This window comes from Crocodylus siamensis, chromosome 10 (genome assembly GCF_052110815.1).
Source record: "Crocodylus siamensis isolate JL-2025a chromosome 10, ASM5211081v1, whole genome shotgun sequence".
NCBI lineage: Eukaryota > Metazoa > Chordata > Crocodylia > Crocodylidae > Crocodylus > Crocodylus siamensis.
In genome coordinates, this window is record NC_143404.1 from 72,071,701 (window position 1) to 72,081,358 (window position 9,658).

At 52.7% G+C, this 9,658-nt stretch overlaps 1 protein-coding gene across 1 annotated transcript; it reads right to left on the reverse strand.

Moving 5' to 3' along the window:
- Positions 1 to 104: 104 nt before the first annotated feature.
- On the reverse strand, positions 105 to 3,983 carry PDRG1 (p53 and DNA damage regulated 1). Its single transcript, XM_090064351.1, has 5 exons — positions 3,860 to 3,983; positions 3,713 to 3,788; positions 2,166 to 2,240; positions 887 to 967; positions 105 to 529 (listed from the first exon to the last, which is right to left on the reverse strand). The coding sequence occupies exons 1-5, from the start codon at positions 3,941 to 3,943 to the stop codon at positions 447 to 449; spliced, it is 399 nt and encodes a 132-aa protein (XP_089920477.1). The 5' UTR covers positions 3,944 to 3,983; the 3' UTR covers positions 105 to 446.
- Positions 3,984 to 9,658: the final 5,675 nt, after the last annotated feature.

A 9,658-nucleotide genomic window follows, 5' to 3' on the forward strand; every position in this document is an offset into this window, starting at 1 on the left:
TTCCCTCCTACTCCTGTTCCTTCCATGAGCATGTACTAGCTCTGGAACTGTGTTACCAAAGATCTCACACACACACAAAAAAACAATGCACACTATTAAGAATGTCCTGTTTCTCCAGTTTTAATAAACCCACTTCCACCCCAGTTATGGCAGGCTGTCAAATGCTGTGAATGAGCCAGTGTTTTAACACTTATCTGTACAGTTACAGTGCCCAACCCTTGGCCAACAATGGGCACTTGCGGTTTCTGGTATGAAAGGATGTCACAGTCTAATTCAGGAAACAAACTTCTACAAAATATACAACTTGAAAGGGATTCTAGGTGTCGAGATGTTCTCCCTAGAAACCTGGAGACTGGGCACTGATTTTTGCACCAGGAACTCTATGAGCGACGGCCTAATGCACTTGATGAGCAACACAGTTGAAGTCCCTGCTGCTGTCACTAGGCTCATCCTTCCAGGATACGATTAATTAGTTTCATTTCCTCAGGAGTCATAGGGTTCAGGTTAAATCCTTTCAGCTCAGCTTTACCTGAGAGAGAACAAGCAGGAAATCAAGATTGGGCTACAAGACATTAACTGTTCCCTGTTAAGTGTTCTCCCAACTACTGTTGGTCCAGAAAACCCAGAGAAGAGCTGGCAGCAGCTGGCAGAACAATTGCCAAAGTTGTCATGGCATGGCCAGCTAGCCTTTGGCAACAACTTATCACCTGGTTAACAGGGGCAGTGGAATCTGCCAAAGCAGCTGCGCAGTAGTCGCAGCCACGTGCTCCAATGCTAGACAATACGCGGCTTTTGCACTGAAGAGAACAGTGTCACTGTTCTAGGAATATGCTCTGCTCCTGGGTGTTGGGACACTGAACATGGTTTCAGACCCTGTCACAAATACCTTGCGCTTCAAACAGATGGTTGACCTTCACTCTCAGCTCTTTCCGAAGGTTGTTTATTTCCTCATCCAAGTGCTCCTGATCTGAGAAAGCAGCGATGGGGGTAATGAAACATTCTACAATATTGTTTGTGAGCAGCCAACACCCCCCAAATTCACAGCTACTTCTGGCAAATCTATTCCAATCTGAACCTCCAGCATGGAGGGAGGGGGAAGCCTCTTCTCTTGCTTTCTCTGTGAATTCTTGGGGTCAGGAGACTGGCTGCATCGTACTGGTGCATAAGAAACACAACCCTATTCCGGTTCTCCCAGAATATGCGTGTGCCAGATTCCCCCTTTCCAAGTAAGTATAACGAACTGGATGGTGGAGGTATGAGTCCATTTGTAATGTCAGCATGACCTTTGAACATGATGTGCCATCTCCAGGCTGGAAGCCAAACAGCTGGATCTTCCAAGTAATGTACGTTTGGAGGGGCAGGTACTATCTTCCTGGGGGGAAGGGAGGGAGGACAGATGCCTGTGCAGGCATATATGAGTGTGCAGCTCCTAGAAGTCCAAGCTTCTGTGCTCCACCAAAATATTCACCCATTTTCACAGGTGTTAAGGCCAGAGGGACCCTTACATTACCCACTCTGGCCTCCATAAAGCACAGGCCGGGGAATTCCATCCGGTTACCTTTGTGCTGTTGTAAAACCAACCAACCAACCTTCAATTTCAATGAATGCCCCTAGCTCCTCCTATCGTGAGAGGGAGTGAATATGAGTTCCTGATCTACCTTCTCGAGGCCATTCATAGTTTTATATCTTTTCATCACCCAACTTTTCTATCAAGGCAAAGAATCTCAACCTCAAGAGGACACCAGAGGTCCTCTTGATACTCATTTCTGAAGCCCTTCTACTTCTGCTGTATTCCCTCTATAATGAAGTGACCAGTGCTGCATAAAGTAGTCTGTTGAGTGTGTACCACCAACTTCCTGAACGGCATTCAGATATTCTTAGGGTTATTTCCCAACCCATTCTTCATGGAGCCTAACATCCCATTTGGGTTTCTCACAGCAAAAGATTCCTATACACTACACAAGGAGGCCTGGGTCCTTCTTAGCAGCAGCAGCATACAACCCACTGCAAGGCAGGAAAAGACAAAGTGGCCCACCCGTCAATTCAGTGAATACAAGCACTTGTGCGATAGGGGACGCCCCACATATGTATCCAAGGAGATGCAGGAAAGGGAATGCAGCTTGCAAAATCTCAAGTAAGTTGTCAAAGTCTGGCCTTAATCTTACCTTTCTGCATCATTTCTTTAGTTGTTGATTTTGGAAGGTGAATAAACATATTTCCAAAGCAGACCATCACGTTACCTACAAAGAGAGAGGCAGCTTTAATAAATAAGAATTTTCCGAATGAAAACTGCTCGTCCCCACACCCCTGCCAGGTGCATACCAAATGCAAAATTCAACCAACGGACTAATTTCTGTAGGCCCCTTGATGCTCAACATCAGTCTGCAGCATCAGTTAGGAAAGTGTCTACAGGCAATTAAATGTGATTCAGTCTCATAAGACCTGCGCAAGGGTGAGTTAGTCACCAAACAATCCACCCATGCACAGATGAACGCTGACTGCGAGCGGGCTTTATTTTGTTTCACTGCTCAGAAATGCAGCAATATTTACTGTGGAGAGGAGGCTTTGCCTGCCACTTTGAAGTGCGTTTCTCGCCTGGAAGGTGACTAGAAAATATGATTATGGAAGTGTAAAAGTGATGTAACAGCAATGGTCCAGAGATGGGCCAACAGAAAATATCACCCTATGAAATCCTTGCCTGTTGCATCAACTGCATAGCTGGGATAGTCAGACGAGCTTTGAATAGACCCAAAGATGAATGTCTTGCGTTCAAAGCTTGCCTCACTATCCCAGCGATGCAGCTGGTGCAATACAAGACATCGCCCTAAGAAATTCTTGCCTCTTATATAAAACATATCCTTCCACATTTATTCTCTATAAATTTAAAAAGTGTATTCCTTTCCTGCAAGTTCTTCAACCGTAACTTGGGCTTTCATGTCAACGTCGGCTTCCTTCTGCCTCACCTGTCTGTTTAAATGAAGCTTTGGTGAATGATTCTGTTCATAAAAACCAGAGACAAGTGGGGCTGGAAGGGACCTCCAGGGCTCATCGAGTCTAGCCCCCTGCTTGAAGCAGGATCGTTCCCATCCAAACCAGCCCAGACAGATCCATAACCTTAACTCTGCGTAAGATGATGGCAACCCTGCCTTAACCCCCGAACCTACCACGGGTGAAGCAGGGGAAGATTCCCACTCCCGTGAATCACTGTCGATGGACACTCAAGAGATCCTGGCTGCGCCCCCACTGCAGAGGAAGGCAGCCCTCCCCCCCGGTCTGACCAGGGCGTGAAACGCCTTCCTGACCCCAAATACAGCGTCAGTCCGGCCTGGCGCAGGGGGCAAGACCCAGCAGCTGGGACCTCCAGGTACCAGCGGGAGCATCGGCAGGGCCCAGCCAGGGCTGCAGGCAGCGCCAGCACCTTGACTCCCGACACGTCGCAGAACGGGGGGCACCGGGGCCCGGCTTGGGGCAGTCCCGGCCTCGTGGTGCTCTTTGGCTCCCTGCCCGAGGGCAGCTGTCCAGGCCGCCCCAGGCCCCACCGCCCCCGAGTCGCTTCGCTTCCACTTTGTTCCTGCCCTCAGGAAAACATGGGGCGTTCTCCCCTTGCCAAGAACCGAGGCAGCCGGGGCGTGTTTAGCCTAACGGCTGCCGGAGAAACCGAGACAGCCACAGCAGAAGCCACGCGTTTAACGTGACGGCTGCCGGCGCTCACCGTCGGGGCGCGGGTCCTTGTGCAGCGCGCGCAAAGCCTCGCGGTTCCGGTTCCGCTTGACGTCCAGGTCCACGATCTGCGGGCAGAGGGGCGGGTGAGTCCCGGACTGGGGGGCGGGGCCGGGGGCCGGGCCGGGGGGGGCGGTACCTGCTGCCTCGCCGCCAGCGCCTCCTCGGCCAGGACCTCCACCTCCGCCACGCAGCGCAGCGCCGCCGCCGGCTCCCGCGCCATGGCGCCCGCCGGAAGTGCGTCCGCCCGGAAGGATGCCCCGCCGGTCCGCCCGGAAGCGCGTCCGCCCGGAAACGCGGCCCCTGCGCCCCTGGGCCGGCGCTGGGAAGGCCCGCCCGGTGCCACGTGGGGTTGTATCGGCCCATGTGTCCCACGTGGGGTGCAGTTTGGCTCCGTCTGTCCCACGTGGGGGTGGACTTACCCCCCAGGTGCGACATGGGGCTGTAGCTCTGCCCTGGTGCTGCGTGGGGCGCCACGTGGGGCTGTAGCGGGCCTATCTGTCCCACGTGGGGGTATTGCTAGAACCCCCTCCCACCCACTTCCCGCGTGGGCCTGTAAATCCCCTCTTCTGCCCCCGCGCCCTTGCCATGGGGCCCCTCCACAGCAGTGAGGCCCGTGGCCGAGCTGCGCCTGGGGGCGGTGGATGGGGCGCGGCCACCCAGGGATGCGGGGTGTGAGGGTGACCACTGTGGGCCATCTGTGACCCCTCTGTGGGCAGGGCCTGGATCCCTCACACGTGACGCTGTCACGGCCCGTTTCCTCCCGCCATCCGGCCGTCGCAGGATTGCAGATGGGCTCCCCGTGGTCCGAGGTGCGGCCACGCGGAGACAGAGTCAGCCGTGCGAGGCTGGATGCAGGCAGGGGCCGGGGAGGTTTGTAGGTTTGCCCGATGGAGACGAACTGACGTGTGTAAATTTGCCCCCCGGTTTGCCCCATGATAGTGAACCAATGTCTGTGGATAGATATCTCTATCTGGACACAAGGTCTATGGCGCAAGCTTTAGTGGGCTGAAGCTTGCTTCACCCGATGCGGCGAAAGGACGTGCCCAGAGCAGCGTATAAGGAGAGAGAAATTAGAATACCGAAGACAAAGCAGGGGGAAGTGGAGAAGTGGTGGGGAAGGCAAACAAACAGGCAGTAAACACAGAGGAGCAAAGGGGTCACAAAACCTAATCCTGGTAATGGGATAAGCATCCGTGGTTCCTGTCTAAACCATCCCGTACAGTCCATCTGTGGGGGTTTCTTGTTCTGCACGGCAGACTCACGCTGTGCTATAGCTCTGGCGGTCAGGTGTATGAAGGCCCATGTCCCCTGCCAAATAGAGCAGCCTTGGCACGAGCCCCAAGTGCGGACGTGCTTTTTCTACTGGTATTTTTCCACTGGTAGGAATGTTTGCCTACCAGTCGATTGTGCCTGGGTGTTCTCACCACCCTTTGCTTTTTAGGGAATCTGAATATTTAGATCTCTGTTGGGGGGCTGCTCAAAGGCCATGTGCCAGGGGTGTTCCCGTGTGCGGGGAGGGAGCCATGCTTGTACGGCAAGAATCCCTGAAAGTGAAATCAAAACCTTTTAGAGAATTCACGGCCAAAGAGATGACGGTTGAGGGAGGAAGCCTCTTGGTCTGAAATCCATAATGGCAATATGAAGTATTGCTTGGCGTGGGAGACTAAGCACTGGCTCAGGAACTTGCTTGGGGTAAAGCCTATTAAGCACCCTTTTTCCATCTGTCTGCCCATTGCCTGCATGCCCCTTTTGTTGCCAGAATCCCTGGTGATGGATTATTTGCTGCAAAAATGACAGCTGAGGGTTTGGCATCTCCAGACAAGGAACTGTTCCTGTGGAAGTGAGTCAGCACCTGCTTTGATGAAGCAGCAATTCTGCTATGTGTGATGGAGTAAATTACATTAATGTAATTAAACAGGAGCCCTCGCTTCACGAGAAGCATCTGTTTAACACACAGAAGCAATAAAAGTGAGGGATCAGGGCTTCTTGGAGACGCGTCTGTGCCAAGTCTCGGAGCGGTTGTCATTAAGATATTGAAGGCTGTTCTTGGCATTAAGGAACTACTTTAGCTGCTGCTGAAGTCTTCAAGATGATACAGCTACACATAGGCTTGACGCTTGGTTCTGGGCTGCAGAAGTTAAAAAGGTTTTGCTGAAGAGTTGCATAAGAATATGCCTCTGAATGAATGTTCCTGATTGATTTGTGAGAGAGACACTTCTTGCTCTGTTGGAAGTGACCGGCAGCGTCAGAATCTGCTCACGCAGTAACAAGTTTCCTAGGGCCGGGAGAACGAACTGCTGGATGGGCGCAAAGCAGAGGGTGAGCACTTGTGTATCCATAAGGCCTCTAGACCACCAAGGGGAGATGAGGAGAATCAAAGGGGATGATGATGCTGTTGGAGAAAAGCTACGTGAATTCCTTGCAGCAGTCTTTGCTAAAGCAGATGATGAGGAAATTCCCATCCCCAGAGCATTCTTTACAGGAAATCACGGTACGGCATTAACAGCAAGAAATCTCTGAGGAAGAGATTATGGAACAGCTCAAATAACTTGAGTGCAACGAATCTCTAGGACCAGATGGCGTTTGCACGAGAGTACTGAAGGAGCTGAAACGTGAGATTGCTCAGCTGTGGATGAGGATCGGAGACCAATCCCTCACCGTGTCATAGCATGTGCCGTACTGGCCCAAAAGAGATGAGCTGAAAACGTGTCGGGTGAAGAGCAGGGCTGCCGGGGCGGCCGGAGGAATGGAGAACCTGCTTTGTGAGAGGAGATTGATGGGTCGTAGCCCCAGGCTTCAGGGCTTCTGCTGGTCACCTGAAGAAGCAAGGAAGAGTTTGCCCTTCTCAGTGTTAAGCCCTGGACATTGGCCATAGCCAGAGGTGGGAGATGGGGTGCTGGTGCCCCTGGAGGTATTGAGAGACCTCCCAGGTGCAAGGATTGTGAGGGTTGTGCCTGCCTCTAGCATGGGGCATGGTCAGCTGTCTAGGTCTGTTTGAACACATCCAAGAAACACCCTGCCACTGCCAGGGCAAAGGTCTCGGTGCTCCCGTTGTGTGTCCCGCTCCCATCCTGTGCCCGCAGTGGGTTTCTGGGGTAGGGGCTGCCCTGGATCTACAGTGTGGGAAAGGGGCTGAAGTGGATGTTGTGGATCCCTTTGCACAGCTGGCTGCCAGCATGTGCAGGGGCCTCATCTGGGATTTCCTAGCAGGTCCCTTCTAGTCCTGTGCTCCTAAAGGCAGCCATTCCCTGGGTCTGGCTACCAAAGAGGAGCCACTGAGAACTGAAGAGCTAGGAGCCTCGTTTTAACTGTACCGGAAAACTTAGGTGGGCTTAAGGGTAGACCCTGATACTCTGACCCACTGGGAAGCTTTGGCCGAGCTACTCAAATAACAGAGGGAGGGGGAGAGGGCAGAGACAATCTACCAGGATTTTTCAAACCCTTTTGACAAGGTTCTTCACAAGCGGTGCCCCAAGGTAGAAACCCTCAAGACAGGAGCGGAGGGGGCAGTCTTCAGAGTACAATTAGGAGAAACACCATGGCAGGAAAAGAGGTGGTGGTGGTGACTGATGAGGCTGATGATGGCATTTTAAGGTAGAAGGTCAAGGTTTCTAAATAGGCCAATGAGTCCTTGCTGCAGAGTGTACCGGGCCAGGAGGGGGATTTCTGGTGTGTTGGTGCTACCAGCCAGGAGGCTGAAATGGGAAAGAACTGGTGACATTGGGTAGGGAAGCTCAGCCTCATCTTGCAGACAGTTACTCAGGATAAATTATTTGAAAGCAAGGAGATTCCTGCCTGAGTAAGGCCTGTTCACAAGAGTGGGGACAGGCCTTTTACTTGGAGCTAGGCTGTTCTCAAGGTTTGAAAAAGCAACAAAGGGGCCAAAGCCAGAGTTGTAGCAAGTGAATTTAGCTCTGCCGATGGCAGCGACGTGCTGGATTACATCACCACTGACTCTGGCCTTGCACCTTTGGGAATAGATCTTTCCCCTAATGGATGTGACAGATGTCAAATGAGATGGGAGAGAAGAGCTGTTTGAGCAGTGGCAGGAGGTGAATGTGATCTGGGAAGGGGCAGGCCCCCGAGATTAGAGCAACGACATTTCTTTACGAAGTGAGTAGCTAAGGTATAGAAGGAGCTGCGCGAGAGCAGTGGCATCCTTGGCACAGTGCACACCAAGGGGCACGTCTGCAAAAAGCCTGCTGGGGTGGGCTGTCTGGAGTCCCGTGGAAATTGATCTTCAACTCTTTCCCTGAAACCCACTTTAGCCAGAGGGCTGAGTCCTCCTCTCACTTGCCTCCCTGCACCTCTGCTGAAGCTGGGGGTAAGGAAAATAGGGTGCAATCCTTGCATCTGCACATAGTAAAGCTCCCTCTGCTCTTGGGGCCTCCAGATTCACTCTTGTTTGAATTTGTTTGCAGGTCCAGGCCTCGGAGCCGCCCTTTAAGGAGATGCTGTGTGCTGAGCAGGGCAGACTGCTCTGTCCAGCACTGCCCTGGGTTCCCATCCCTGGAGCCCCGGAGCAGTTGCTGGTGGTGGCAGGTAGGCAGCAGTTACAGCGGAGCCAGCAGGAGGGAAAGAGGAGGGGCAGAGCCAACATAATGATTTGTTCCCCCAGCTCGGTCTGGGTTTGTGCTCAACGCTTGCACACGCCAAGGAACTTTTTAGATGAAAGCCCTTTGCTTCCCCGCCTGTCTCAGCCTCTATAAATAATGTATGCTTCGTCATAAACAACCCCCCTCTCCCAGCACCCCGCGCTTGTGTCGGCTCGTCTGCGCTGCTTTCTAACAATGCACCCGTGTCAGGCAGATGGGCTCATTAATAGCAGCAGGTCACCCTTTTTTTTCAACCGTGCGTAATAAAGAGAGCATTAGAACAGCCCAGTCGATGAGATCAGATTTCCCTCTCCATGGCGAGGCAGCTCTTTCAGAGCCCGGGTGATGATTACCCCTGCCAGTTCCCTCGGGGAAGGGGACGAAGCTTCATTCATCATACAAGCCCTCTTGGAAAGCGCTCTCTCCCCCCCTTCTCCGAACGTGCTGACATTTGGTGAGTTGGTGGCAACAAATGAACCTCGGACTCAGAGGTGCCCAGTGTTTTGGGGTACGGGGCCACTCTAGAGCTCAGAGCCTGCATTTAAATCCTTGTGCACTGTAAGAGGAAAGCTAGCTCTGCAGGCCCTGGTGTTCCCTGGTACTCCTGTTTCTTGGACAGGAGTTGTTGCTTGTTGGAGTCGCTGTGGCTGGAGCCGACATTTCAATTCCACCCTGCTCTTGCCAGGGGCAGGTGCCTGAAGACTTGATTTAGGACTTGAGTCTTCTGGGCTGCTCTGTTTGATGGGCTCCCAGGTGCGACAAGGGGAAGGTACTTCCACACCAAAGTGTTTTTCTTTCCATTTTTCCAGATTGTTAGGGGCTGGAAGGGACCTCACGAGATCATCGAGTCCAGCCCCCTGCACTAGATTCACTGATTCAGGGAACCGCGAGTGGTGGGTTTCCTTCTGCTGGGCTCCCACTGGGATCGCAAGTACCTGAGGGCAGCACAACGGGCGATAACATGAACAAAAAGAAAAGATCCAGTGTATCACGCATCTTTCGAGTGCGGCTGAGAAACATGACCCCTAGGTGCTGGGATGTGGCATCAGCATTATGTCTTGGTCCAAGCAAAGTGCTGGGTCTGCCTAGACAGGCTGTGTGCTAGAAATGTATTTTGAAGAGGGGCTTGAAGTGAGACGAGAGATTGGGGCCGAGGGAGAAAGTATTGGGAGAGGAGGAGGGGGTCTGGGCAGAAACCAGCCATGATGGCTGGAGCGAGGCCACTTTTATAGGAGCCTTGACATGAGAGAGAGACTCCTCTGTCTTGCCATCCACTAGAGACAAGCCAAGGTTTTCTGTCTGTGGTTGCTTGTGCCTCGGCTTTCTGCCTATCTCTGAGT

Excerpts from the sequence above, each read along its gene's own strand:
- PDRG1 (XM_090064351.1), bottom strand. The coding sequence starts at position 3,943 with ATGGCGCGGGAGCCGGCGGCGGCGCTGCGCTGCGTGGCGGAGGTGGAG. Across the intron at positions 3,789-3,859 it reads CGCTGGCGGCGAGGCAGCAG|ATCGTGGACCTGGACGTCAA; the intron begins GTACCGCCCCCC and ends CTCTGCCCGCAG. Across the intron at positions 2,241-3,712 it reads CAAGGACCCGCGCCCCGACG|GTAACGTGATGGTCTGCTTT; the intron begins GTGAGCGCCGGC and ends CTCTCTTTGTAG.